The 26,710-nt window shown below is 46.0% G+C and overlaps 9 protein-coding genes across 12 annotated transcripts; 5 read left to right on the top strand and 4 right to left on the bottom strand.

The window, feature by feature from the left end:
* Positions 1-624: 624 nt before the first annotated feature.
* On the bottom strand, positions 625-2,948 carry LOC117585980 (putative ammonium transporter 2). The gene is made up of 3 exons (XM_034275797.1): positions 2,076-2,948; positions 1,621-2,016; positions 625-1,569 (listed from the first exon to the last, which is right to left on the bottom strand). The coding sequence occupies exons 1-3, from the start codon at positions 2,501-2,503 to the stop codon at positions 687-689; spliced, it is 1,707 nt and encodes a 568-aa protein (XP_034131688.1). The 5' UTR covers positions 2,504-2,948; the 3' UTR covers positions 625-686.
* On the top strand, positions 1,272-19,623 carry LOC117585985 (protein SET). Of its 2 annotated transcripts, XM_034275803.1 has the most exons (5): positions 1,272-1,276; positions 17,866-18,141; positions 18,697-18,886; positions 18,949-19,302; positions 19,370-19,623. In XM_034275803.1, the coding sequence occupies exons 2-5, from the start codon at positions 17,896-17,898 to the stop codon at positions 19,378-19,380; spliced, it is 801 nt and encodes a 266-aa protein (XP_034131694.1). In that variant the 5' UTR covers positions 1,272-1,276; positions 17,866-17,895; the 3' UTR covers positions 19,381-19,623. The 2 variants fall into 2 exon arrangements, with proteins under 2 accessions (XP_034131694.1, XP_034131695.1); XM_034275804.1 differs by lacking the exon at positions 1,272-1,276 and having other exon boundaries at positions 17,752-18,141; positions 18,952-19,302.
* Positions 3,775-5,766, top strand: LOC117585987. Its single transcript, XM_034275807.1, has 2 exons — positions 3,775-3,932; positions 5,470-5,766. The coding sequence occupies exons 1-2, from the start codon at positions 3,890-3,892 to the stop codon at positions 5,742-5,744; spliced, it is 318 nt and encodes a 105-aa protein (XP_034131698.1). The 5' UTR covers positions 3,775-3,889; the 3' UTR covers positions 5,745-5,766.
* On the top strand, positions 5,799-11,078 carry LOC117585976 (box A-binding factor). The gene is made up of 4 exons (XM_034275791.1): positions 5,799-5,884; positions 5,955-8,043; positions 8,228-9,228; positions 9,297-11,078. The coding sequence occupies exons 1-4, from the start codon at positions 5,823-5,825 to the stop codon at positions 9,382-9,384; spliced, it is 3,240 nt and encodes a 1,079-aa protein (XP_034131682.1). The 5' UTR covers positions 5,799-5,822; the 3' UTR covers positions 9,385-11,078.
* LOC117585978 (eukaryotic translation initiation factor 2 subunit 3) lies at positions 12,104-17,481 on the bottom strand. 2 transcript variants are annotated; one of them, XM_034275795.1, is made up of 5 exons: positions 17,288-17,353; positions 16,499-16,673; positions 13,512-13,748; positions 12,570-13,443; positions 12,104-12,504 (listed from the first exon to the last, which is right to left on the bottom strand). In XM_034275795.1, the coding sequence occupies exons 1-5, from the start codon at positions 17,351-17,353 to the stop codon at positions 12,435-12,437; spliced, it is 1,422 nt and encodes a 473-aa protein (XP_034131686.1). In that variant the 3' UTR covers positions 12,104-12,434. The 2 variants fall into 2 exon arrangements, with proteins under 2 accessions (XP_034131686.1, XP_034131685.1); XM_034275794.1 differs by lacking the exons at positions 12,104-12,504; positions 12,570-13,443; positions 13,512-13,748 and adding an exon at positions 13,852-15,790 and having other exon boundaries at positions 17,288-17,481.
* A 30-nt stretch (positions 19,624-19,653) lies between the features above and the next one.
* LOC117585981 (T-complex protein 1 subunit zeta-like) lies at positions 19,654-21,527 on the bottom strand. Its single transcript, XM_034275798.1, has 2 exons — positions 19,811-21,527; positions 19,654-19,764 (listed from the first exon to the last, which is right to left on the bottom strand). The coding sequence occupies exon 1, from the start codon at positions 21,424-21,426 to the stop codon at positions 19,828-19,830; it is 1,599 nt and encodes a 532-aa protein (XP_034131689.1). The 5' UTR covers positions 21,427-21,527; the 3' UTR covers positions 19,654-19,764; positions 19,811-19,827.
* Positions 21,528-21,542: 15 nt separating this feature from the next.
* LOC117585986 (ATP synthase subunit O, mitochondrial) lies at positions 21,543-22,689 on the top strand. Its single transcript, XM_034275806.1, has 3 exons — positions 21,543-21,693; positions 21,917-22,363; positions 22,429-22,689. The coding sequence occupies exons 1-3, from the start codon at positions 21,664-21,666 to the stop codon at positions 22,582-22,584; spliced, it is 633 nt and encodes a 210-aa protein (XP_034131697.1). The 5' UTR covers positions 21,543-21,663; the 3' UTR covers positions 22,585-22,689.
* On the bottom strand, positions 22,581-24,535 carry LOC117585979. Its single transcript, XM_034275796.1, has one exon. It carries the CDS (start codon positions 24,434-24,436, stop codon positions 22,718-22,720), a length of 1,719 nt encoding a protein of 572 aa, XP_034131687.1. The 5' UTR covers positions 24,437-24,535; the 3' UTR covers positions 22,581-22,717.
* Positions 24,536-24,625: 90 nt separating this feature from the next.
* LOC117585983 (zinc transporter ZIP1) lies at positions 24,626-26,390 on the top strand. 2 transcript variants are annotated; one of them, XM_034275801.1, is made up of 5 exons: positions 24,626-24,996; positions 25,056-25,333; positions 25,399-25,594; positions 25,743-26,121; positions 26,187-26,390. In XM_034275801.1, the coding sequence occupies exons 1-5, from the start codon at positions 24,748-24,750 to the stop codon at positions 26,195-26,197; spliced, it is 1,113 nt and encodes a 370-aa protein (XP_034131692.1). In that variant the 5' UTR covers positions 24,626-24,747; the 3' UTR covers positions 26,198-26,390. The 2 variants fall into 2 exon arrangements, with proteins under 2 accessions (XP_034131692.1, XP_034131691.1); XM_034275800.1 differs by having other exon boundaries at positions 25,396-25,594.
* The last annotated feature ends 320 nt before the right edge of the window (positions 26,391-26,710 follow it).

The raw sequence follows: 26,710 nt of genomic DNA, 5'->3' as shown, positions 1-26,710 counted from the left end.
TATACTTGAATTCAATAAATTAATTTGAGAATTGCAAAAACATACATCTACCATTACCGATGGTATTTATTCTTGTTGTTCCTTCAGTTTCAATGATTTTGTCGCACGGTACGTTGGATCAATATTTGTGCTGTTGCCCAGAACTATCTTATCTGGTAAATGGCGTGCATATTAAAACAGACTGGTGACAGTCAGACTGGTGGCTTAGTGGGGGGAAAGCAGTACTTAATTGTTATGTGTGGATAAAACATGTCCCCGATAAGATATGGGACATTATTTGGGCAGATAGCACATGGGCACAGCAAAGTTGTGCAACAGCAATTTTGTACTTTATACGAGGCAAACATTAGGTTCGAAAATCGTTTCAAAAACAACTTCGAAACTACTAGAGCTACTCCGACGCCAATTCCTAGAGAGTGTTCAAATCAGGGAAGAGAATGAGCCTCAAGAGTTTATCAATAAAGTGGGCTCTAAAACACGCTGCAGAAACCCCTGAAAATGTTATGCAAAAAATTCTTTAATTTAAGAAAATTTTATTCAAATTATGGTCAAGAGACCTACTCAACTAAGCACTAAAACATAATTTCTGTCTCATATAATTAAAGTCTCTACAACAGCGTGTCCTACGTAGTATGTTTGTAGCTTTATTTGGGGGAATTATTATTCCTACATTTTGATGCATTTCACTAATCAACCCAAGCAAAGTTTGGATCCTTGTCCAACTTATGGGATATAGTAGCTCCAATTACGGGCAACTCATTGTTGTTGGGACGATAGAAGCCCTCGCTGATGCCCTCCCTGGTGAGTGGTCTGCGGCTGAAGACATTGCCCGGTGGCTTGACCGGCGACTTGGGTTGGAAGGTGATGTCCGAATTAGCGGTCAGCTTATGTCGTGTTATCCGCGGGTTGCTCACCTGCTCTAGGTAGGATTGCCACTGATAGAGCTTATCATCGGCGGCACGCAGTTGGTCGATGCTGCGCTCGTGTCCCGGATTAATGCCAATTGGCTGGACCCCAGCTATGTTCTTGAGATCAACTTTAATGGGCGCCAGGGCGGAGATGGCACGCGACAGACCAATTTGACTGTGACGTATGCGATGCTCGGTGAGGTCGGCGCCCAGCAGCTCCTCATGCGGATCCATGCGTATGGGTATGATCTTGTTAATCACATAGAGGAGCAGAAATGTTGAACAAATGCCCCAGGAAGCGAGACAGAGAACCGAAAGGGTCTGAATGCCCAGCAAGTACCAGCCACCGCCCTTGAACAGACCCATGCGTCCGTTGGTCGTATCCAGCGGTATGGGATTGTCGGCAAAGAGTCCCACTGCGATGACACCCCAGATGCCACAGACGCCATGCACTGCACTCGCACCCACCGGATCGTCCACGCCCATGCGATCGAACAGGGGCATGGCCAGCACACAGAGCAACGAACCGATGGCTCCAATAATCAAGGCCTCCCACGCGCGATACAAAAAGCAGCCAGCCGTGATGGACACCAGCGAACCGAGCACTCCATTGATGAGATCCATGATGTCCATGCCACCGTCGTGCCGCCAAAAGGAGTAGCTGTGGAGAGACAAGACTTGAGTAATGGTCTTGGATTTATGTTTTGCTTACATGGAGCTGGTAAAGCCACCGCCAAAGGAGCCCATCATTGTCATAACGGCCGCTCGCGCTGCATACTGCCACTTGGCGCCACTGACACCATAAGTGCTGCCCGAATTGAAGGCCAGCCAGCCCCACCAGAGCACAAACAGACCCATGCAGGCGTTGACTGGATTGCCCAGCGGTAGGGGATCAAATCCCTCGGAATATCGGCCCAGACGCGGACCCAGCATGGCGGCCGAGGCAAACGCAGAGGCACCACCAATCAAATGGACGGGTCCGCTGCCGGCAATATCCACGGCGCCCAGTTTATTGAGAAATCCATGCTCTCCCCAAACCCAGCCAGCGGGAATGCAATAAACGGCCGTGTTGAGAAACGAGAACAGGCAGTATGCCTTAAAGTTACAACTGGAATGGAAAGTCTTTGAATATTTGATGTCTGATGCCTCGATAAAAGTTTGACTTACCGCTCTGCCATTGCGCCACTCACAATGGTCGTAGCCGTGGTGGCAAACGAGAGCTGGAACAGGAAAGCAGCAAATATTTGACCCATTAGGGCATCGCCAACGGGCGGATCCAGCAGAAAGTCTCCAATAGCTATAAACGGATTGGAGAGCGGTCCACGGCCGAAGCTCATGCCATAGCCAAAGAGCCAATAGGTAAAACCGCCGAGCACAATATCGATCACGTTCTTCATCATGATGTTGACTTCGTTCTTGATGGACACACAGCCAGACTCCAGCATGCCAAATCCCGTTTGCATTGTGAATATGATAAAGGACGATGTCAGCACCCAGTTGGTGTCCTCCGTGGAGAGATCATAAAGTCCGGGTATCACATAGTTGCTATGATTACGCCCGATCCCCTTCAAAGCTGACGCCGTGGCGTTGTCCATTTTTGAAGCCGTACAGGACGTCCGACAGCCTCGCGTGATGGTCAAAGAGTGCGAGACACAGTGGGCCACATGGAATTCATGACATCAAAACATTAAATTCGAGTTGGCCAAATTTTCCCAGTGAATAAATGAAAGTTGCAAATTACCTGCATTTCATTTAAATTGCAATTTAATCGCCGCCTTTCAGCAATTCGTCAATTATTTCGTGTGCGTGTTGTTTACGGCGGCTAAACTCTTGTTGCTGACTTTTTTTCGCAGAGCCCCTTGAGCTTGACATTGTACGCTTTTTGGGGAGTTGCATGACTGAAACATTTGTACAAAATTAATGAGGACAGTTTGCATTTAATTGAATTAAACTACCAGCGGAATTCATGAGTGAAGTGGTAGAGGAGAGGATTATTTCAATAAGAAAATTCTTCTTAATTTTTTTAAATTTTAAATTTGTCTTTTTCTTTTGCATTTTCGATAGCGGGTTTCGACTGCTTTTACAGTAATCGATCAGATGTGCCGTTTCGAAGACATTTTCGAATTGCATCTTTCGAGCGCTACAATAAAAGGTTTACAGTAACACGGAAAATGAGTAAAACTTTTTATGCCATTTTCTATAGCCGGTTTATTTTTATTTTCTTAGCCTTTGTTCATTTTCCAACCGTTACAAATTTAAAAATATTGTTCACATTCTACAAGTAGCCCTGGAACTGGTAAATACCGATTAATTTTTGTTTGTCGATAGTTTAAGCACGCTGTTTTTGAGGGGTGCTCTTTATCACAAAATCAACTTATTAAATAATATTTAGCTCCCACTCTGTGAGGCTTTTTAAAACAAATTATGTTTCAAAACAAAGTCTATATTTCAAACATAGCTTAGGGAATTAGGATGTACCAATGCGCATATTTAATACATTTTCTGTTTATATGTAGTTCATTAGTAGTTACTGAGTAGTTAAAAAGTAAAAATATTTACATTTTTACGACTGTTTATTTTTAAACCTTATTTAATAGGCCCACGCATTTGAAAGAGCCATAAAAAACAATCGATTTTAAAGATAATCGGTTAGTTATTTGGATAAAATTATATGTTTAGTGCTGAGAGCTCTAACTAGCTTGCAATATTGAGCCGAACATCAAAATCGCGATATGTAATTTCCAATCAACATAAATAACGTTTACAAGTGGGTTAAGTGGGTTTTGCCTTGGTATATTTGGAATCTGAAAAGGTATATTTCCGCGGGTCATACGGTATAATTTATCAGTAAATCCGCGGTCACACTGGTCGGCTCGAAGTTTCGTAAAAAAACTGTTGAAAATATTGAATAAAAAGTTATCTGGCAATTAACAAGCTTTAATTGATTGTGCGGCTATAGGTGCGAATTATCCGAGTGCAATATGTATTTTTTGGCATTGCTTGCGTTCATCGGAAATGCCAAAGGTAAAAATCTAGTGGGGAAAACTGGTGTGAAAAATTTGGTACACACACATCCACATGCAGAAATCAGCCCCATATCCTGACCCAGCAGCAAATAGAATGAAAATGGCGAACATTTATAACATTTGAATAGTGCGAGATGTATAAAACTCCTTAAAAGCGAACACAAGGTTTTTCATGCAAAATCAATTTCGATTCGGTTGGCTCCTTCTACAATAATTGGAAATATGGTCCATGGCCACAGAGTTCACAATTTATGGGACACGGGGCACACACATACATATACACGTATGTATACCAATACCACGGCACATGCTGCGCTTCGGTTCGCTCTTTTTCACAGTAGAGCAGAGGCAGAGCAGCAGCAGCAGCAGAAACTCCTGTGAAAAGGGGGCATAACGGTTCTTGGGGGTGGGGAAATGGAAATGGCAATACGAAGGAAGTGGCCTGCAAAATTTTGCTTTGCTTCTATACATATCCATGTATTAATATATGTATGTATGTCCGTGTGGGTGGGTGGGTTGTTTGTGTGTATGGTGTTTATTTTTTGCATGTACACCCTGGCTCCTGTTCGTGTATGGGTGTGTACTATTGTGTTGGTGTTGGGGGCGGGCGGAGGCTGGACTGGGTGTGTATGTTGCTTGTGTATGTATTTATCAGTCACACACATGAACACAGCAAATTTCACTTGGAAACTCTCGCATAAAAGGCAACATTTTTTTCTCTTCTGTTTTTGGTGTGGGGGCGGGGGCGTAACGCACGCCTGTTTGCAATTTTCGTTCGTGCGTTTCCTGGTCAGAAATTCGCTTTCGGTATGGTCGCCTCGGGACCTGAGCTCCTTCCCCGCCGTTGTCATGCAGCACACGCATATGTGGCGGCGTTGTGTATGTACTGTATGCACACATTTGTGTGTATTTGTTTTTAATTTGAATTTCCTTTTGCTGTTTAGCATTTAAATGTAAATGATGTCGAAAATGTTCTGCGTTTGCATTTAATTTCATTCAAGTGATAAATATCATAGTATCTCTCTCTCTCCCTCCCTCACTTTCACTGTTGGTTTATGCAGCTGTGCAGATTCTTCTCCCTCCCTGTCGCTCATGCAGCACCTGCTGCACTTTGTCTATGCATTTGTATTTGTGTGTGTTTGTGTGGTTGTGTACGTTTTTTGGTGGCACAATGTTAAATCAGCGAAAAGTTGGTCAAGTGTGTCAAAATAAAGAATTCAGGCCCCAGCATCATCGAGTGTGCGATTATATACAGGTGTGTGTGTGGCCAAACGAGTACACACGTACTTGGGTTTGTGGTAACTGTAAATTACAAGCGACATGCTCGAGCTTCTGGAATAATCAGGGTTTCTCTGGTTAACTTGTAACGGTTCTTCAGAGGAGGTTCTGGGAGAATTTTCTGGAAATGAAATAATACATGAAATGCCAAAAGATCAGAGTTCTCAACATCTGCAAAGTCCCCCATAAATATGCTTTAAAATATGTATACAAAAAACTTCACACGAAAACAAAAACTCAAGTTATCGTTTCCACAGATGGTAACGCGGTGAGCTCTAGTCTCATACCCGGCGGACACTGCCGTGACTACAATGGCAAGCTATACGAGACGGGCATGCACTATATGCCCGGGCCGGACTCCTGCCGGCTGTGCATCTGCGACAGCGGGCTGCCCAAGGCCTGCAAGATGGTGCTGTGCGAGGCGTTCAGCAAGTGCAAGTCCTTCCAGACGGTGGGCAGCGGCAACAACTGCTGCGAGGTGATCTGCCTGGATGATCAGTTCAGCGATGGAAGCACAGACTTTGGCATTTGACTGGTGGCCAGTGGCATCACGGCCACGCTCTCTCTGTCCTTGCTCTTCTTCCTGGTCAATCGGCTGAGACAGCGTAAGATGAGGGCACGAGAGAATCGCCAGAATGCTGAGGATCAGCGCAGCATTGTGGGTAGCATTGGGTGAGTCGTTAAACAGTCCCCAGATAGTCCCCACTAGACAGTTAAAGCATTCCTCTGTTGTTCCTTTTAGATACATTGCTGGCAATATGGGCTACATGGAGGGGAATCTGAGTGCCATCGATTACTCGTACGGGGGAGCAGCCACCCACTATCCGCTGTGGAAGCCGCACTTTCCGCGCGGCGAGGCACCGCCTCCATATGAGGAGGCAGTGGCCATCTCCCAGGCAGAGGCGCTGAGTGCCCAGTGCGTGGTCAGTCTTCCCGCGAGCTCTCAGCGTGCCGTCGCGAGCGTCAGCCAGCAGCAGCAGCTACAGCAACAACAACAGCAAGCGCTTCAAGCCCACCAGGCACATCTCCAGCAACATACGCTCCAGCTGCATACTCAGCCGCAGCAGCATCATGCCCCGCAGTATACCCAACAGTTGGTGACACACCCGCAGCATGCCCATCAGATGGCTGCCGCCGCCGCTGCAGCAGCAGCAGCAGCTAATGGTGGCTCAGTTCTGCCGCAGTCGAACCAGTACACGCAGAGCACCACGAATCTGATCAACATCAATATCAATAGTGGGGGCGTGACCACCATAGCCACTGGCGAGAATCACCAGCCGCCGTATAGCCTTCAGAGCGAGCAGCAGCACAGTCTCGAACAACAGCAGCAACAGCAGCACCACCAGCAGCAGTTACAGCTGCAGCATCAGCAACAGCAGCAGCAATTGCAACTGCAACAGCAGCACCAACAGCAGCAGCAACAACAACAATTGGCTCAAGCTCAGGCTCAGGTCAGCAATGGTTCCATTTGCCTACAGACAATGCCCAAGCAAAGTGGTGGCGGCACAAGCGAGTGCAGCTACAAAAACTGTCACTTGAACATCAGCGCCAGCGTGACTACAGCTGCTGCCACCAGTAGCTCTGCTTCCTACAGTGCGTCACGCAGGACAACGCCACGCGGCTCCCAGGAGCTGCTCCATCAGTTGCCCCAACAGCAGCAGCAGCAGCAAACGCAACAGCAGCAGTATCTCACGGTGGCCGATGTAGAGATCAATGCCAGTGCCAGTGCAGCCAGCTATCATTCCCTGCCCGCCAGCAGCGAACTCATGGCCACGCCCACGCATGCCCAAGTGCTGCAGCATCAGCAACAACAGCAACAACAGCAGCAACAGCAGCAGCACCATCAACAGATGCTGGCAGCTGCCATGTCCGCGCCGTCAATGGAGATATTGCAGCCTTTAGAAATAGCAACCATTTCATCGGCGCCTGCCTGCAGCACATCGGATCAGGCCACACAGCTGCCGTTGCATGCGACGCTTAAGGCACAGCAGCAGCAACAACAACAGCAGCAACAGCTCAGTCTGGTGTCCGCATCGAGCAATAAGACTCCTTCGAGCTCTCGTCGCTATCATCGCACTATTCCGCGATACTTTGCCGTGGCCGATCCTCTGCAGGTGAATGTCAGCAGCAGCAGCAAGGCCAAGAGCAGCAGCAGCAGTAACAGCAGTGAGGTGGCAGCCACCAAGGCCAGCAAGAAGCCGATGTGCCAGTGCCCCATCCAGCATGTGCCCATGTCCTATATGGGCAGCACGGCCAATGCCAATGCTTTTCTGAGTGGCGCCGGCAAGCTGTTTAGCAACTCGAGCAGCAATTCCAGCCCCACATGCTCTCTGTCGCCCGGCGCTGCTGTGGGCGGTGGTGGCAGTGTCCGGCATGCTGCTACTTTGGCATACGGCCAGCGGACCAAGTCCTCGACGAATCTGCAGCAAAATGCACAGGATCTCATCACGGCTGCAGGAGGTGGCACGCTCAAGCGCGGTGGGGGGTCAGCATGCGGGCATGAGCCAAAGATAGCCACCATCTCCAAACAAGTGGGCGATGAGACGCAGACGCACCATCATCCACATGTCAGCGGCAGTTCGGGTGGGTCCAGTGGCGGTGTGAATGTCTCGGCTATAATTCCACCGCCACCGCTGCAACACGCCGAGGATGTGTCCGCACCGCCCATCGTTTTGGGGCGCGTCCAGAAGCGTTCCTCATCATCCAGCAATTCTGGGGAGCTGCGTGGGCGTAGCTCAAACGGCAGCGGCAGTGCAGCCGGACGTAGTGCATCCAGCAGCGGTGGCGGTGGCGCTGCCGATGTGCTCTCCACTGCCTACTTGAATCGAAAGGTGAGTTCGAAATGTAAGTGATCCCATCATTTTGAGAGATTAGCTTGCAGAACGGTGAATGAAATCCGAAAGAAATTAAATTGGAGAGACACTTTGATTGGCAGTTGTGATGAGATGATAGATTCCATTCCCCGATCTGAGATTTGCTTTGGCTGCCGAAAGCTAATCCTATATATACTTGCAGGTTGATGCCTACTTGAGTTTGACACAGAAACAGCAGCAACATTTCTTTAACCAACAACAACAGCAGAGGCAGCAGCAGCAGCAACATCACGATCAAAGCAATCCGACTTTACCACCGAAACTCTACAAAAGCCTAACGAATTTAAAAAGCTCAACAGTCGCCAAAACAATCACGGCGGCGGCCCCTACATCCTCCTCCTCCTCCTCGACGTGCAACAACAACAGCGTGGCCACCATTTATACGCTGAGCAAGTCAACCGCCAGCACGAGTGTGCAGCGGAAAGAGCAAACCACACCAACACTGACACTGCCGCCGGCAAGTCCCAACGCGGCGGGCACCGGGGAGAAGCTGCTGCTGGCCAGTGGCAAGATCAATTCGAGCACATTCTATCCGTTGGCCAATCATGTGACCTACACCCTGCCCAAGCACATCAGCGGCAAGGTGTCGCTAAACAGCACCATCAACAGCGTGGTCAGCAAGGTGCCATCGGTGATCAGCATACCGCCCGTGGAGAACAACAATGCCACAACAGCGACTGCCGCTACCGCTGCTGCAACCAAAAGCACAACACTGCCAAAGATATTGCGTGTAAAGCGCGACACGGGAACCGGAACGAGCACGAGTACCAGTACGAGTACGAGTCTGGCCATAGCCCATTGCCAGATGCCCAATTATCCGCTGGCGGCGCCCAAGAGCAGCTCCAGCGGCGGGCGATCGGCATCGACAACACCGAGCAAGCAATTGCCCGTTTGCACCACCTCGAAGAACTGTTTAAATCCCAAGGAGCACTTCTTGCCCAACGACACCAGCCTAGACGATGACTATCTGAGTGAGTGCGAGAACTGCAAGATTGCGCAGAGTGCCAAGTACTATCTGGATGAAACCTCCCCACAAGAGACCATGACGCTGCAGCGTAAATCGCTTGAGGAGACGAAAGAGGAGCCACACGACAGTTACTATCGGAGTTCCCATACACTGCCGAGCAATGCCAAAAAGCATGGGTGAGTGATCCAACAAGGCCATGGCAAAGAGATTTCCGTTATTTATAGTTCATGTTCGTCCCCTACAGATCTGTCAGCAAAAATAATAATCGTGAGCCATGGCAATTCTCAACGATTCCCGCTGCCAGCTCATCAGACGAGGATGTCAACGAATGAGATTTAAGCCATTTTCTTTAAGGTGCCCCTTGGGCCAGAAGAGTGTGCATCCTAAAGAAAATGTAGGCTACAAAAGAAAAAGAAAGAATACCCCAAAAAAACCAAAAGAGTAAAGCTAAGAGTTAAATGTCACCGTATTTCTTGCTGCAAAAGTTGAAAGAGAGCACTTGTATATAAGAGACAGAAATACGAAATTTAATTTAAGTCTAATGGTCAAGAAAATGTACGAATATTATTGTGCATCCACGGATTAGTTATGGCATTGAATATGTAGATTCACTGACTGTTTAGATATGCTATCCCTGGAGATTACACTAACCAATCAGCGGCATGTAAATTTGCGTGTTTGTTATGCACCACACAACACACCTCCTGTATATCTCTGTATGTATGTAATTGAACAAAAAATACTGTATATGATACCATTAGGAAGGGAAATCAATTATAATCAATGGATACACACATTATGGATTAATGGATTAGAGGAACTGTTGAATACTTGGTGTATATGCATTTGAATCATAATATTATGATGTAAGGATGAAAAGAAGATGTCAAACATAACTGCCATCTGCCAATCATTAACTGTCAATAATTATTATATATGTATTTGTATATGTAATATCTATTCTATGTAATGTATGGTAACTTTTTTATAACTATGGAATCTGACCAACATTGAAGGTATCTAACCCGCTCCCTGATTGCTGCACACCCCCCCTCAAAAGAACTGTATGATAAGCTTCAACTTAAACTTATACAAACAAAAGGAATAATGGGAATATAGGTACATATTTTGAAATCACATGCCAATAACCTAAGCCCCTAAAGTTCTTCCTCACTCGCCGCACTCCATGGTAAATATTTCTATAATTGCTCGTTTTTTTCCATAAAATAATAATTCCATAACTCCCAAATGAATGTACCATATATAAAATGAACAAAATTGAGTGTATAGGTAGTAAGTAAAACAAAAATTGTTTCCAAAAGTCGTGTTTAGACATTAGACGGTTTCTTTATCGATAACGAAGGACTTCTTGGCTAGAGAATCATTTAATTTTAACTCTTCTTTACTCATTCAAAAGGCGTCGGAGCCCTTAACGACCCAAGGCAGTCAAGTCAGTCGTCGTCTAATGGTAGCGATAAAGTCACCCAAAAATATATGATAGATAGTAGCGCCACACGTCCCCCAAGCAGCAGTGAGAGGCAGAGAAATGCTACACGGCACTGCACTAGGTTGCTCAGATAATAAAAAAAAAAATACATTGTTTGATTTAATCAAATTACAAGAAAAAAAAAACAAAAAACTAGTCGTAATCATACTCAAAAACAACAAAGAGATACTAAGCCCGGAGTTAGTTATGCCAGCAATTAGTCGAAAGCTTAAAAAATAGATGGAAAGCCAAAGATTACCAGAGAATAGAGAGAGAAAATATATGTATATTAAAATAGTTTTTGATTTTCGTTAGTTTATATGTAGTTTGTTCAGTTAATAATTTAATTATATTAAACTTTTGGACAAAAAAACACATGCCAATGTGATTTTTGTTCCAGTTTTTTGGTTGTAAATGCGATCTCGGATCCGCCGGGGACTTTTGGTCTGACAAAAACTGAATTGTGTTCAATGGATGCTCAAAACAAATATATATAAGAATGTACAATATGTTGTTTAGTTTCGGATATATACTTAACGAAAATGGTAAAAAACAAACTCTGTTATGAAATGCTCAAAGCGTGTACTGACCACAACGCAATTGTGTGTACCCTCCAATGCCACAGTGTTTGGGTGGGTCTTTAATTTAACAACAAAAGGAAATTAAAAGTATTACCAGAAATTACTCAATAGTATTACAAAATAATCAATGGAATCAAACGTTTTTTCAAAATATAACTTATTAGTGACGAGTCATTTATCAAAATTTAGTTAAAAAAGCTATTCTATGAACAACAACAAAAGAACATATGTACATCACGGCTAAGTACGAATTTTTATTCATTAAGCTATATTTACTATTGATGAAAAATCTCAAGAAACCAAAAAGATTAAACTAAAAAACGAAATTTAAAAAAATATACTTGGTAAAAAGTAGTTTACAATTACAAAATGAATAATGAAACAAAAAAATAAATTATAATTAAAACTAGTGTGTGGAGATAGTTAAAACAAATTTACCAAATTCAAAAACCAAAAAAATAAAAACGTTTCAAAATTATTCACAGAAAAATATGTTGTCGATAACGTGCGAATCATTGATTAATTTATCGATAACATTTTTCTGAACGAATAATTGCTTAACAAAAAAAAACCAAATACAAAATATTACGAGTATCAATGTGTTATTGAACAAAAAATCGTATTGTAACTATTTAAATTTAATTGAACTAAAAAAACGTGGAAAAATAAATTGGTCTATAATGATATATTTAACGAGTGTTTCGATTGAAGGAATTTCCCCGACTTGTTGGCTTCTTTCCAGCGTTTGGTGGATAATATAAACTGGAGGACAAAAACTCCCTTCACCACTCTGCTATTTCTAAAATCCAAAATCTCACTAATTTCCCATAATAAGAAGTCATTCTCATGGTTTTAATTGTAAAAAAATGCGAATACAATTTGTTGTGGTTTTCTTTTGTTTTCTCGTTTCATTTTCCTTTTTTTGTATTTAAATCATAAAAACAATTTTACGATGCATCAGATTTTGCCATTTAGTTACTTTAAATATAATATGTATATGGTATAACCTATTAGTTTTTTGTAATGCCTGATTCTTCTATGGGGTTTGCAAAACACTCGCAAGCGAAATTTGTGTGGTTTATGTACATACAACAAAATTAAATAAATTAAGTTATGTATGTATGTAGTTTGCTTTTTGTTTGATCAAAGGACACGTTGGAGTCGTCGGAAGGAAGGGGAGACCAAGGAGGAGCAGGACATAAAAGACGCTTTCGGGGGGTAATAAAGATGATGCTGCTTCTACTGCCACTGCTACGGCTTGGAGAACCAATCGGGATCGGAATCGGGCTGGGCTGTGGGGGTCCTTAATCTATTTCTATTTCGGCTGACTGTCCAGAACGGGATTAATTGTCTTCCCTCCAAAGATCTGACCCCATCCAATCAAACTGTAAGAAGAGAGCATGTCATTAGGTTGGTGGTGTTTATGATTGGCTGATGGTCGTGTACTTACCGCCAGTGGTTCTCCACACGTCTGCTGAGTGCAATCTTCTCTCCCTTCTCGGTACACACAGGGGTTGTGAGCACAATCTTAGCCAAGTCCCCCTTGGTGGCCGAGATTCGACCGCCAGTGCTGAGCGATCCGATGTTGACCAGCAGGATCTCGTTCTTCTGCAGCTTCTCGACACGTGCACCCTTCTTGTCACCGTCCGTGCGTACACCAAGCAGGCGACGCAGCAGGTAGTATGAAATTTCCAGCTCCTGATAGATGTCGGGCAGCTGTCCTACGGCACCCAGCACCTGGCCGACCAAACGATCGGCACGACAGAGCGTGGGATCGATTTTGGTGCCTACACCGATCAAACCACCGGGCACGGCATACTGCAATTCGTTCTGTTCGGCAAAGAGCGAAACGATGCGCGAGAATATGGGGCGGCAGGTGATGTTGCCATCGCTGTCCTTGGTCACCACACCGGGACGCACTTCGATCTCCTGGCCCACCTTCAGCACACCGCTCAGAATGGAACCACCGGCAACGCCACCCTTCAGGTCCTGCACCTCACAGCCCGGCTTGTTAACATCGAAGGAACGGATGACAATCAGACGTGGCGGCGCATTAAAGTCCCGCTGCGGCACAGGAATCTTGTTCACAATATATTCACAGAGCACATCAATGTTGTATTTGAGCTGGGCCGAAATGGGTATAATCGGCGCTCCTTCTGCAACGGTGCCCTGGACAAACTTGGTGATCTCCTCGTACTGCTCCTTCGCCTGGCTCTCCTTGATCAGATCGATTTTATTTTGCAATATCAAGATCTGTTTCAGTTTCATGATCTCAATGGCAGCCAAATGCTCAGAGGTTTGCGGTTGTGGGCAGGATTCATTGCCTATAAAAAGGAAAGGGCAACATAATTTTAGTTAAAGCTAGAAGATATTTATTGACTTATGGACTTACCAGCAATGAGCAGCAGTGCGGCGTCCATAACAGCGGCACCGTTCAACATGGTGGCCATAAGAATGTCGTGACCGGGGCAATCCACAAAGCTCACATGCCGAACCAGTCTGAAATTGCCAGAGCATGCGGGTCGTGTACAGGGCAAGCTGTCATCCTTGCTCGAGGCATCCGACACAAAACTGGCCGGCCGCGGGCACTTGGGATTGTCGCACTTGTAAATTTTGGCATTGGCATAACCTGGAAAACATATCGAAATAAATTGCACACAAAATCAGTTCCACAAGCAGTTCCATCTTTAGAAACCTCTCAGCGTTAGAACCCTATTACTTATGCCCCATAATCATTATAAATTAAATTATCTTTATTCATTTCATTTAATTAAAGTGGATATTTGGACAAACAATATACTCAAATCCTAAATATTATGTGGAGTATTTTCAGTGCAAATGTGAAGTCAATTAGGTATATACAAAAATGCATGATCTCTCGTTATTTAAAATCTGAAACTTAACATGGAAGAAAATAAATTCTCCAAAAGACTGGAACTTAATTCTAACGATTGGGGCTCGTAATTCTTACAATTTGTTGCATCATTTGGCAGTGCAGCAACAGAATTGGAAATTAAAACAAGACCTTCCGGCAATTGGCCGCCCCACATCGACACTGAACGCGCGCAGCCGTGGATATATTCTCATAAGGCACATCCTCATTGTCCGCTCGAATGTAGTCAAAGCTGAGCTCCTCCCCCGCCTTGATCGGACGAATGGTGAAGAAGACCAGATGGGGCAGAGCCAGGTTCAAGTGCTCGATCCAGCAAGGGAACACAGCCAGATTGGGATCGCATGAATGATTGATAAAATGTGATATGTTGCCATAGTTGGCCGCATCCACAGTATACTCGCTATCCAGCGATGTATTGTAGTCCAGATCAAACAGATAGGTACGCCCATTGTCGTCATAGGCCTTCCCACGTTCATTAGCCTCGTCGCAGGTGATAATCTCTCCGACATATTCGCAGACAAACTCTCCCTTCCTCAGAGCCTGGGGTGTGCGGACACCCCAGCCCCTTCCGTTGCTGGTTTTGAAGAGCACAAGCGGATGCTGTCGCCCTTTCTGTACGAGACGATTGGTGCAGCTTTCATCGCAGGAACATCGGCTATTGCACTCATAGATGGCACTGCCTGGCCGGAGCCGCAGACGCCCGGTGCTACGCTCGTAAGCAAAGAGTTCGCCAGCCATTCTTCCACAACACATGGAAGAGGCGGTGCAACTTTCTGCGCTCTTATGGCACTTACAGCCCACAAGTCCAGCCTGTGGCTTGGGTACCCCTGCTCCAATGATGTTCTTTTGTATGTACTTGAAACCGCTGTCAATCGTATCCAGATCCCAATTGTTTTCCACTCGTATGGGCGGTGACGGCAGCTCCACCTGATTCATACGCTGCTCAAACCTCAGCAATGCATGCAGCTGCTTGCGGCGAGCAAAGTGACACCGGCTTATCTGCATGTGGCGCAGGGCACGCTGCCCGATTCGTTCGGGTTTCCGCAGGCTCCGACTAGAAGCGGCACGGAACTGCGCAAGCAATATGATATCAATCTGCAGCGCAAGCGGATCATAGGCATCAATCTCGATAATGCTCATATTTTTTATATCTTCAGTCGGCGGTATGTTGGCGAGCTGTGTCTCCAGTTCCCCAGTGATGTGGGCTACATAAACCTGATGCAGCTGCAGCATACGCTCAACAAAATGTTCCATTTCGGCACAATCCGACAGATTTTCGTACGATTCCCATGTGTTGGCGCTCTCATCGTAGCCCTGCCATTTGACATAGAAAACGGGATGATACTGGACTACCTCCACGTGCTCGATCCTCTCCACAATGTACTCGCCCCTCGGTGGCTTCTTCATCAACTGTCCATCGTTGTTCTTGCTCCTTTTGGCCGATGGTGTGGGTGTTCGAACACCGTTGCTACGTCGTCGCTTGAGATCGTTCACTCCCAGGGGGCCAGCCGCGAACTGTGATAACTGATCGGATTCATCGCAGCTGACGATGCTGCCATAGCCGCTGCTGTGGCTGGGACTTAATGAGGTTTGGCTGGAGCTGCGACGAGTAATGCGTGTTGCTTCCGCGGGGGGCAGCGCATGGGCTGTTGACTTTGTACCCCCCTCCTTTCGCCGCTCGGCGAGAAGCCGCAGCTGCTTTTGTTGCATGATTTCGTGTTTCTGTCGCTGGTGCTTGGATTTCAAAAGTAGTGAGATTTTCTTTTCGCTTAAGCGTTCTGCAAAATTACAATTTTTTGTTTGTTTCGGACATTTTTGTTTTGATTTTTGTGGGTCGCGGCGTGTGGTTGGCGCAAACGAAAAAAGGGAAAAAGAAGAAAAGATTTGCAATTAATTAAATTGCTGGATTATCAGTCAATCAATCATAATAAACATTCAATCATTGCAAGAGACTAAAGCATACCGAAATAGAGAAAGAGAACTAGTGAGAGATTTCCAACAAGAAGATGCAACTATCTTTTAGTACAACTTTCTTTTTTACTCTTTCTATCTACAGAAAGGCGACGACACACCTTGGAAGGGGCGCACTGCCTGCTAATCCAGCAATTTAAGTATACAAATTACACAATTAAAAAAAAGGTTAATAATCATTTACAGAACGCTTTTTGATCCCATTTACACATCGTTGCAAACCAGCGACATTTCAAAACAAAACTAATTTAAGGAACAGCAATAACTCGCGGCAACAGCAGGTGCAGCTGCAGCAGTTGTCGGCCTCCTACGCGGGTGTGCCGTCGTCAGTGAACTTAAGAGAATAAAGATCCCACAGGAGATCAAAAGGGATCGCACACTCTAGAGTGTGCAAATGCTTAAGCCATTATCATTGATACATACGATTTAGTTCTAACTATGTTTAGGTTATTGATTTACAGTATGTATGTATATATATCATTATCATCACATGTGACATGTATCCCCCCACTCACCGAGCTTAATTGTAATGTTGCGTTCCAATTCGTTTTTAAATCGGACCGTCTGTACGCCGGATATGGCTTTGACTACGGTGGATTTTCCGTGCGCGACATGTCCGATTGTGCCAATGTTGATGGTCGCCTGGCGCGAGATCACCTCGGGCGACAGAGGTGTAAGGTTGCTGACTTCCTGCAAAAGGTATACACCGTAGACAAAATAATGATCAATGAATGGAGCCGCCTGGGGGATGTTCTTATCGTATTTAACCACCCCCTCGGTACTCTTAAACTTCTCGTAGTATACGCACGAGAATGTGTAATGTGCGTGAGCGTGTGTGTGTGTGTGGGAAAGCCGTACATTTTGAGGTTAGAGTGGCATTTGTATTGCATCAGATAGACTGATGGGCACAAATGAGCGTCTCTGTTTCGGCAAAAAACTAAAAGTTGATACATTTCAGCTTTATGTCTATGCCAGATGCCGAGGCAAAAAAAACCCTGAAAATCCGCACCAGCCCACTAAACTAACGCCACGTGCTGCATTTTTCGTGTGTACGCTCACCCCCGTGGATGTGAGAAACAACAAAATCTAGTCAGCCGCAGAGATACTAACTTAAGTGTTTAAAGTTAAATGCATGTGCCTGCTTTAAGAAATTCTTGTTTTTTCATACAAAGATATCTGGGCGCGTCCTGCTGCCTCCGCACCCCGCTGTTTTCAGTGGAAGCGGCACAATAATGACGACGCGTACACTTTCACACACGGGAAAAAAACAGACTACCAGAAGATTGTAATTTTCGCATGCTTACCAAATTCCTAAGGTCCTGCTTTTGCAAATTCCGATTCACATTGACTTGAGCTTCAGCCGTGGCCATGTTTTTAATGTTTTTAAAAACGATTTATGTATAAAATTATAAAATTAATCTCCAGCTCCTTCACGTCGGCATCAAATATTCTCTACGCGTGTTGTAAAGGGCGGAAAACGAGAATGTAATTTGCTGGTGTTGCAAAACGAAAGGGCTAACATTTAAACACTTTTATTCGATATGTAAAAAGATATGTTCAAACCATCGATATATCAGTATTTTCATATTCAAATTTGTGAAATAATTAAAAAAATATGGTAGGAAATAAAAAAGAAGAGCTGCTGCATTTTTAGTCCTGCGTATCTATATCCTATATCCAAGTGTCAACAAAAATCTACAAGCGATACTATCGACAGTGGTATCGATGGTTTCCCATCCACTAACATCGATACGTTTTTACAGTTCTGCAGCAAACGCAAAAAATCCGCTTCTGCTCGTCGACTGTACCGCCGTTTTGCTGAATTGTTTTACAATTTAAAATTACTTGTAATTGCACAAGTATCACCCACCCACATACCTAGACCCACACACACACTAAAAAAACAATCAGAATGTCGAGCGTGCCAAAGCGACCAAAACTGGATGGAGCCGCCGTTGACGGATCTGCCGGCACAAATGAGGAGGAGTCGGAGGCACTAGAGCTAATCGATGCCTGCCAAAACGAGATTGATGCGCTAAACGAGAAGGCCAGCGAGGAAATCCTCAAGGTGGAGCAGAAATACAATAAACTCCGCAAGCCATGCTATGAGAAGAGGAGCGAGCTCGTTAAGAGGGTGCCAAACTTCTGGGTGACATCGGTAAGTCCAGTCCTAATCCCATCACATCTTCCGGCACCCAGCCATTAGTTGCATGGTATGCGCTTCGTGCCCCAAGTGTTAAGTGGCGGCATAGCTGATGCTGCAGATTATGCTGGAAATGTAATTGATTCTTCCCCCTTTTTTGAGGGTACCATCAAAATTTGTCTCTATTCAGACATTTTTTTTTCTTCATCTTTTGATGCCGCCGCCATCGCAGCCGCCGCACCGCTCTTTTTCTGCGCGAGCGTGTGTGTGCGAGTGTGTGTATCGATAGATGTGTCTGCCTGTCGTCTGCTAGAAAAATAAGCTCACTTTAAGCATGCTGCTCGAGTTTATTCACTTGCGATAAAGCTGTTTTCCCATTAAAATGACTACTCTGCAAATTATATAAAAATTGCGGACTTTCGGTGAAATGGCGCCAGTAGGGGAGACTTGTTCGGCTATCGTTATCGATTGCATAGCACATTTACTATGTGCTGTAGAATAAGGTCCCCGGTCGGGTGCTAAAAATCAACTCAATAAACTAAACTCTCTTTCTCTATCTACCCATTTCAGTTCATCAACCACCCACAAGTATCTGGCATTCTGGACGAAGAGGAGGAGGAATGCTTGCATGCCTTAAGCAAGCTGGAGGTTGAGGAATTCGAAGATATCAAATCTGGCTATCGTATCAATTTCCATTTTGACGAGAATCCATACTTTGAGAACAAGGTGCTCACCAAAGAGTTTCATTTGAACTCAGCGGGTAAGATAGCAACTCCTTAAAACTGTTAAATATGTGTAAGCAATTTATTTTCTGTTTTCTAGCTGCTTCAGAGAACGGCTCGGACTGGCCCGCGTCAACTAGCACTCCTATTAACTGGAAGGAGGGCAAGAATCTGCTAAAACAGCTGCTGACGAAACCCTACGGCAACAAGAAAAAACGCAATTCCGAATACAAGACCTTCTTTGATTGGTTCTCGGATAATACCGATCCCGTCAACGATGAAATTGCAGAACTGATAAAGGATGATCTTTGGCCAAATCCACTGCAGTATTACCTAGTACCTGATATTGAGGTAGAGCCAGAAGACGAGGAAGATAACGACGACAACGAGGAGGAGACCTTCGACGACGAAGACGGAGAAGATGGCGAGGGTGATGATGACGATGAAGATGAAGGTACATATCATATTCATCTACATATTCACTTAAATGCAATTAATGAGTTTAAATGGTGTTCTTTCAGATGACAAGTAAACACTCCCCCCTTACAAAAAGGATAAACAAAAAGCCCAAAGTGTTGTTTTCCCCCTCCATCCACACACACACACAACCACTTTTACCATTACATATGATTCTATGTGACTTCGTAGAGCCTGCATCAGTCAACCAACCATACCAGGGTTGAAGGCTAAATCCAACCAACCATTTTTTGTACTTCAACGAAAAAATCCAACGCGTATTTTCAGTGAAGAAAAAGAAGAAAAATTAAAAGAAATTTTAAAATTACAAATAAAAACAAAAAAGACGTGGAATCTCTTAACAGAGTGGACTTGAAAGCATAGCTTTAATTTCTTTTTAAACCATTAAGGTTTATATTAAGTGAACATTAGTTGTATTTTGGTTAAGATATACTTATGGGTTGGTAAGGCCTAAACCTAACCCTTGAGGCTGGTCAACCCTTGAGGTTGGTAAGGCCTAAACCTAACCCTTGAGGCTGGTCAAGCCGGCACGCATTACCTCGTCGACGAGCAGCAAATTACTGGCTATAATTGAGCACGAGTTGAGGATCTGCTTCTTGACAATGTAGTTGTCATAGATGCCCATATCGACAGGCTTCATGGGCTCACCGGTGGCCAAATCGAGGCCAACTAGGTCCGTGGTCAAACGATCCTCGGTGACTAGCTTCAACATTGTGTCCTGGGCATCGTAGCCGCTGTTAATGGCCAGCGACTTGGGTATGACCAGCAGGGCATCAGCAAAGGCCTGCACGGCTAGGCGACCCTTGCCCTTGATGGTGTCCTTGTAGACCAAAAGTTCGTTGTAGGCGCGCACCTCAAAGGCGCCAGCGCCGGGAATCAGAGCCTTGTCGTCAATTGTATTGTTGATGGAGCGCAGACCGTCGCGAATGGCATCCTTGATCTGCAGAATGGTGTGCTTATTGGGCCCCTTAATCAGAATGGTGACCGAAAGTGGATGCTTGCAGTCCTCCACTAAGGTGTACTTGTTCTCGCCCAGCACATGCTCGTACACGACACCCGCATAGCCGAGATGCTCCTCCTGCAGATCCTCAAAGGTGTTCAGAGCGGTACCGCCGCAGGCCAGAGCCAAACGCTCCATGTTGCGGCGCTTGGCGCGACGCAGAGCCAGAATGCCCTCCTTGGCCAAGGCATCCAGCGAAAGGGGATCTATTCCCTTCTGGTTAATCAGCACGAATGACTTGTCTGTGCCATCGCACAGCGAACGCTTCAGATCGATTACCTTCTTCACACGCTGATCAATGAACTCGCGCTCAGCAAGGACAAAAGCTTCGCGCTCCTCGGCTGTTTTGTAGAAGAAGCCAGAATTGACCTCAGCCTTCTCGTACTCCAGCGAGACATTGGCAGTGAGTATGTAGACATTCTCCAAACGCTTGGGCATCTCCGGATGGCGGCCGCCATGGTCCAGGACCAGACCACGCACCAGCTGCGTATCGGTGGCCGTCTTGTGCTGCATCTCCATCAGCTCCACCATGTGCAGATCAATGGGTTTGTCGGTCCCATTCGCAATAGTCAATATGGCGTCCACACATACCTCGGTTAGCAGATCGGCCAGCACCGGATGCACCTTGGTCTTCAGACTGGTGTTGGCCACCTCCATCAGATTTTTTTTGTTGATTTCCACCGGAACTTTGCATTTCTCGAGTACCTCCAGTGCCTTATCGCGAGCCTTGCCAAAGCCATCGGCCATGATGCGAGGATGCAGTCCCTCCGACAAGTAGATGTCGGCCTGCTTGAGCAGCTCTCCAATCAGCATCACCGTGGTGGTGGTGCCATCGCCAGTGGAATCGTCCTGGGCGGTGCTGGCCCTGGCAATCATCGATGCAGTTGGATGCTGGATTTGCATCTCATGCAGCAGCACATTGCCGTCCTTGGTGATCTTGATGTCGCCGGCACCAGAGACCAACATTTTCACAGTTCCTTTCGGCCCCAAATTGGTGCGCATCACATCCTGCAGACCTTTGGCGGCGCTGATGTTAATGGCCAGTGCATGGGCGGCACGTGCAATTTCGGCCCTGGGATTTAGCAAGCTAATCGAAGCCATTTCTTACGAATGAAAACTTTTACAAAATGGAAACTGAGCTTGAAAAAAATCGTGCTTCTGTCTGACTTCACGAAAATTTGAACAGTATGACCTTACGCCCGCCGTAAGTGTTAGCAGCTATCGTTTTTATTATCGGCGCTGTGCAACTCTGGCTCGTGTATCGAAAGTCCGTATTATCAAAGTAACCCTGTTTGTCTCAGCTGCGATTTTAGCTGAAAAATTCTTTGGAATAAAACGATGGCCTCCATTAACAAATTGGCAATTTTGGTAGGTTTTGTGCATGTAATTAAATAAAAGCAGCTTTCCTCTATGCCAGCCGGGGGCAATGGAGTGGCAGAGTGTGTTAAATATGCGAGAAAAGGCCTGTCGCCGAACCAATAATTATCTAACGCGTATTTGTTGGTTATGTAATTCGCAAAAATGAACCAACTCTCGTTCGTTTTTTTACAATTCAAACAACATTAATGATGTTCACTTGAAATTTCCGCAGAGCCGTGCACTCAGCTCTGCCGCTGGTGCCACCAAGGCGGTGAAGCCTCCAGTTCAGTTGTTCGGTCTGGAGGGCCGCTATGCCACAGCCTTGTACTCGGCTGCGACCAAGTTGAGCCAGTTAGATCAGGTGGAGAAGGATCTGATTGCGCTGCAGGCGACCATCAAGACCGATAAGAAACTGCGCGAGAGCGTGACCAGCCCGATCATCAACAGGAAGGTCATGGGCGTTGCCCTGAAGGAGGCATCCGCCAAGCTTAGCTTTGCCCCGGCCACTGCCAACTTGCTGGGTCTGCTGGCCGACAATGGTCGCTTGAAGAAGCTCGATAACGTCATCACCGCCTTCAGGACCATCATGGCCGCCCACCGTGGTGAGGTTGTCTGCGAAGTGATCACTGCCAAGCCTCTGGACTCGTCCCAGAATAAGCAGTTGGAGGGTGCACTCAAGGTACGAGTCGCTTTGTGCTGTCTAGCCATGTCTCTTTATTTGATGTGTTTTTTTGCTTTTTACAGGCTTTCTTGAAGGGCAACCAGTCGCTGAAGATCACCTCCCGTGTGGATCCCAGCATTATTGGTGGCTTGATTGTTTCCATCGGCGACAAGTACGTCGACATGAGCATTGCCACCAAGGTGAAGCTCTACACAGATGTCATTCAGACCGCTGCCTAGGCCTGTAAGGATTAGCTCTTGATTAAATGCCACAAACCGAATGTTTGGAATGGAATGCTTCATTCGGTATTTGCGAATAAACCACTCTTCACCACCCAAAATCCATCAAGAAAAGGCGTTCCCCACCCACTCATTATTGAGATCTTCTGGTGGTCTGTGTGCCTTTGCTCGGTGTTTCATTTCCACTGACAGATGGCCGCCGTTGCTCATCTTCGGTGCGCTGCAACTCGTCCATCTTGGCCTGAATGGATTGCTGCAGCTCGTTTTGTTGTGCCAGCAATGAGTACAGCTCCTTGATGCGTGCCCTCTGCAGTTCAACAGCCCTTGTGCCATTCGATGTAGCCGGTGTTTCGAACCAGTTGATGCCTTCTGCCGGGGCTTGAACCTGCTGCAACTGTCCCAGAGCTTCGGCATTCCATTGACCGCAGTTGTCACCATTTTCGTTTGTCTTGCCACAGGTGCATATGTTTGGACACTTCTCACAGCCTGTGCCCTTGTCAAGGACCAGGACGTCGGCGCAGTTCTCGTCTTGTTCCCCGCCTTGGAAATTGGCATCCGAATCGTTGGTGGAAGCTCGGCACACTCTATAGTTGGGATGATCCAAGTCTGGGAAATCTGCTCTCTCATTGCCATCCGTTAGATCCGACTGCAGCAACCGAATCTCTCTGAGCGGCGATGGCTGAAAGGAGTCCGGACAGATGTATGCCTCATCACAGCTCTCTTTCGGCGCACCAGCCATGATAAGGACATTCACGGTGTTCGTTTTGCTGTTTATGCCAGGAGACGGCTGTTGCTCCTCCGCCATGCCAGTCACATTAGTGAACTTTGTAGGCGGAGTTGTACGCTGACCAGAAAGTGGCCCCTTCGTTGGATACGCAATGGCATTGGCGGAGGGTGTAGAGAATGGCATCTTGCCTGGTAAACCGCATGCGTTCATTGGCGGGGTTCCCAGTGATGACTTGGACACTGGCCAGGCATACTGAACCTCCTGATCCTTCGTTTTGCATGCCTGACAGCACAGATGTTTGGGCTTCTCGGTTTGCTGTTGTCCAGACTTCTTTGACTGTGACGCAAGTCCTTTGCTATATTTTCGCGCTTGCTGCTGCTGGCCGAGTGCATTATTTAAGGTGAGATAAATGCCTTCAGCGGTTTGATGCCGCTGTTGCTGCTGCACTGTGCATTGCTGCACCGGCTGTTGGTCCGTTTGTTGACTTTGATCTTCTCTGCTGTTGCTCTTCATCGTTAGGGCGTGGGAGCTGCATTCATGACACCTAGGCATCTGACTCAATCGATAATGGCCCCCTTGTGGACATGACGTGCAGTGGGACATGCAAGATTCAGTGCCTGCTGCCGGGCACATCGATTGATGCTGCTGCTGCTGCTGTTGCCTGCTTGGACAGTATTGAGGGCTTACTGTTTCGGTATATCCTCGCGCCTCTTGCTGTCGATTGTTGTTGATAAAATGACAAAGACCACGCCAGCAATGTTGAGTATAACTGCTGCCAGATTGTCGCCTTGTACTGGACATATTTTGATTCAGATTCATTTCCGTTGGATGGGTGGCGCTTGGCCATGTGCTTGATGGATCGCTGCCACGTTTATCAGATGACCTGACACTTGAGCGACGCCGTTGATCATCAGTGCCAGATTTCTGCCTTTGGACAGGCGGCTCTTCCTTAAATCCTTTCAAGTGAATGGCGCAAACACATGCACATTGGTGAAATGTCGCCACTTCCAGTTTGTACGAATCAAGGTGCGCCAAATTCAACCATTTTTGCGCCTCTGCCATGGTGTGTGGATAGATGAAGTGTCCAACTGGCTTCTCGCCACAGACGATACAACGACGGGCCATTTCAAATTTACAAAAAACGGGAAGAATGGGACAAGAATCGGCAAACAGTTGAATTTTGAATTTCTATGTTACATATTTGATCGATGTTATCGAGACAGTATTCTCCATGACTTTTTCGGTGCTTTTCTGTGGGATTTTAAAACGCGTTTCCCCAGCGCATCCCAGCGTTGCATTTACCGATAACTCTTCATCGGTTTTTGCAGCTGCACCGCAGCTGTGTTTCTTTCTGTTTCGTTTAAAAATAGTAAATGCAACGAACTTTTGTGTGCACAGCTGCCCCAGTTTTGATGACTAAGCCTGCCAGCTGAACAATGAGTTTAGCAACTGGAACTATGGATGTGGTTAACACACCGAACAGCAGTATGGACGCCACGAATCGCGGGGAATGGGAGAAGGTCCTGGCTATGCTGGTACTTGGCCTGGGCAGCTTCCTCTCTGGCATGCTTCCCGCCATTATATCGGAGCGCAACAGGAGGCGATTCCCACTGACTACATCGCTGCTGCTATGCTTTGGAGCGGGCATATTGCTGGCCACAGCATTGGTTCATATTCTGCCCGAGGTATGATGGTTTCTTTGGTTTTGGGTTACCTGGAATGTTATTTGATTATCCATCCACAGGTGCGCGAGCAAATGAATTCGAAATTCGCTGAGGTGGCCATGTGCAGTGGTTTCTTCATAATCTACTTCATTGACGAGTTTATACACTATTTCTTTGGCGAGGCCATTCAGCATACGCACACTCACGGCCTTGAACATGAACGTGAACCTCAACCCTCCTCGCATGCCCAAGTTGACCCAGACAGGGACCACAATGGATATGGCGCAACGGGTGAACGTGCGCCCTTGCTATCAGCACAGTCTTCTACGTCACACTCGCATTCCCATCACAGCGAAAAGTAAATCGATTACAGTTCCCTCTCTCTCTGTCAACCCTAATTGATTGCTTTTCTATATGCAGCAGCCATGATCACAATCACGGCTTTTCTTCCGCCTGTGATGATGCCAGCGTAGAGGATGCAAATGCCCGCATATGTCATACAAGTCACACGGAACCATGTGCCCAGTCCATGACCGGCACTCTGGGGCTCTTTGTTGCCTTGTCGCTGCACTCGGCCATTGAGGGACTGGCGATTGGTGTACAAAACTCAGCCACAAAGGTATGTTAATATTCTGCTCTTGACATAGTTTTCGGCACAGACAGAGGGCGCAATCTTTAGCAAATATTAGAAGCTTCGCACGATTTAATCTAGTTAGATAAGCCGGTGCCCAGTCCACCCTCTCATATTCTTTGTTTCTTCTTTGCAGGTTCTATTTCTTCTTGGCGCTGTGGCCTGCCACAAATTCGTGATGGGCTTCTGCCTGGGCCTAGAGTTTCGCTCCAATCCTCAAACCACTTTGCGCTCCCAATTCGTGGGCATTTTGGTATTTGCTTTGGGTGCCGTCTGCGGCATTGGCCTGGGCATGCTTATCGTGGACGTGCCCGCCGAATGGTCGTCGAAAACGTTGCCCATTGTTCAGGCGCTGGCCGGCGGCACACTCTTCTATGTCACCGTCTGTGAAGTGATACCACGAGAGAAGGCGCGCTGGCACTCGCACCCAACGCGACGCTGGGCGGGCTTTGCGCAATTCGCGACAGTAGTTGCTGGCTTTGCCACCATGTGCATTATAAACTTTTATCTTTCTGGTGCGTACCGCAGCGTAGGCTGTCTCTATGGGTCCACTTCTTAATCTCCAAAAACTCTATTTCAGATGAGGAATAAGTAGCTCTGTTCGAGAGGGATGACTTTTTGCGCTGTGTTCTTTTCTTTAAACGTAAGAGGTTATTTTTAATTGGCAGCTCATTGTTAAATGTTTTATATCTCTCTATGTGTATGTGTATATACCATGCACGTTGGATGAATCTTTGTTATAGAATAAAGTGAATTTGTATCTGCAAATCAAATCTAAATGAAATTTACCCATTTTCTTTTTTTCTAATTTATATTTTTCTTTTCTCCAATGTATCCGATCTGTGTGGGTTCGTGTTTTTGTTGTTGTTTTTCTGCTATAATGTTAAACCTTAAATCCTAAATTGGTAATCAAAAAATCTGTCATTATTCTTGGTTTATTTTTACTTGTTTCTTCTGTTTTCATACCTACTACTAAATCGATTGATCATCAAAAACAATTATCATTCATTGCAATAATAATCTGCAATTATAATTGTTTATGTTTTAAACCAATTAAAACAACATCTATATGTAACTATAGGTATGTATATATCTCTATACGCG

Source organism: Drosophila guanche, unplaced genomic scaffold (assembly GCF_900245975.1).
Source record: "Drosophila guanche unplaced genomic scaffold, DGUA_6, whole genome shotgun sequence".
NCBI lineage: Eukaryota > Metazoa > Arthropoda > Insecta > Diptera > Drosophilidae > Drosophila > Drosophila guanche.
The sequence above is the reverse complement of the archived record's forward strand: the minus strand, read 5'-3'. Positions and strand labels throughout refer to the sequence as shown.

Bases quoted from the DNA above. Each gene is read 5' to 3' on its own strand.
- LOC117585987 (XM_034275807.1), top strand. From the start codon at position 3,890: ATGTATTTTTTGGCATTGCTTGCGTTCATCGGAAATGCCAAAG. The intron at 3,933-5,469 runs GTAAAAATCTAG...TCGTTTCCACAG, and splicing joins GTTCATCGGAAATGCCAAAG to ATGGTAACGCGGTGAGCTCT.
- LOC117585976 (XM_034275791.1), top strand. From the start codon at position 5,823: ATGAGGGCACGAGAGAATCGCCAGAATGCTGAGGATCAGCGCAGCATT. The intron at 5,885-5,954 runs GTGAGTCGTTAA...TGTTCCTTTTAG, and splicing joins AGCATTGTGGGTAGCATTGG to ATACATTGCTGGCAATATGG. The intron at 9,229-9,296 runs GTGAGTGATCCA...CGTCCCCTACAG, and splicing joins AGCAATGCCAAAAAGCATGG to ATCTGTCAGCAAAAATAATA.
- LOC117585985 (XM_034275803.1), top strand. From the start codon at position 17,896: ATGTCGAGCGTGCCAAAGCGACCAAAACTGGATGGAGCCGCCGTTGAC. The intron at 18,142-18,696 runs GTAAGTCCAGTC...TACCCATTTCAG, and splicing joins CAAACTTCTGGGTGACATCG to TTCATCAACCACCCACAAGT. The intron at 18,887-18,948 runs GTAAGATAGCAA...TCTGTTTTCTAG, and splicing joins GTTTCATTTGAACTCAGCGG to CTGCTTCAGAGAACGGCTCG.
- LOC117585978 (XM_034275794.1), bottom strand. From the start codon at position 17,353: ATGGCCACGGCTGAAGCTCAAGTCAATGTGAATCGGAATTTGCAAAAG. The intron at 16,674-17,287 runs GTAAGCATGCGA...TACCTTTTGCAG, and splicing joins AGCAGGACCTTAGGAATTTG to GAAGTCAGCAACCTTACACC. The intron at 15,791-16,498 runs GTGAGTGGGGGG...GTAATTTTGCAG, and splicing joins CAACATTACAATTAAGCTCG to AACGCTTAAGCGAAAAGAAA.
- LOC117585980 (XM_034275797.1), bottom strand. From the start codon at position 2,503: ATGGACAACGCCACGGCGTCAGCTTTGAAGGGGATCGGGCGTAATCAT. The intron at 2,017-2,075 runs GTAAGTCAAACT...TTTCCATTCCAG, and splicing joins AGTGGCGCAATGGCAGAGCG to TTGTAACTTTAAGGCATACT. The intron at 1,570-1,620 runs GTAAGCAAAACA...GTCTCTCCACAG, and splicing joins GGTGGCTTTACCAGCTCCAT to CTACTCCTTTTGGCGGCACG.
- LOC117585979 (XM_034275796.1), bottom strand. From the start codon at position 24,436: ATGGCCCGTCGTTGTATCGTCTGTGGCGAGAAGCCAGTTGGACACTTC.
- LOC117585983 (XM_034275800.1), top strand. From the start codon at position 24,748: ATGAGTTTAGCAACTGGAACTATGGATGTGGTTAACACACCGAACAGC. The intron at 25,334-25,395 runs GTAAATCGATTA...TTCTATATGCAG, and splicing joins CATTCCCATCACAGCGAAAA to CAGCCATGATCACAATCACG. The intron at 25,595-25,742 runs GTATGTTAATAT...TCTTCTTTGCAG, and splicing joins TACAAAACTCAGCCACAAAG to GTTCTATTTCTTCTTGGCGC.
- LOC117585981 (XM_034275798.1), bottom strand. From the start codon at position 21,426: ATGGCTTCGATTAGCTTGCTAAATCCCAGGGCCGAAATTGCACGTGCC.
- LOC117585986 (XM_034275806.1), top strand. From the start codon at position 21,664: ATGGCCTCCATTAACAAATTGGCAATTTTG. The intron at 21,694-21,916 runs GTAGGTTTTGTG...AAATTTCCGCAG, and splicing joins TTAACAAATTGGCAATTTTG to AGCCGTGCACTCAGCTCTGC. The intron at 22,364-22,428 runs GTACGAGTCGCT...TGCTTTTTACAG, and splicing joins AGTTGGAGGGTGCACTCAAG to GCTTTCTTGAAGGGCAACCA.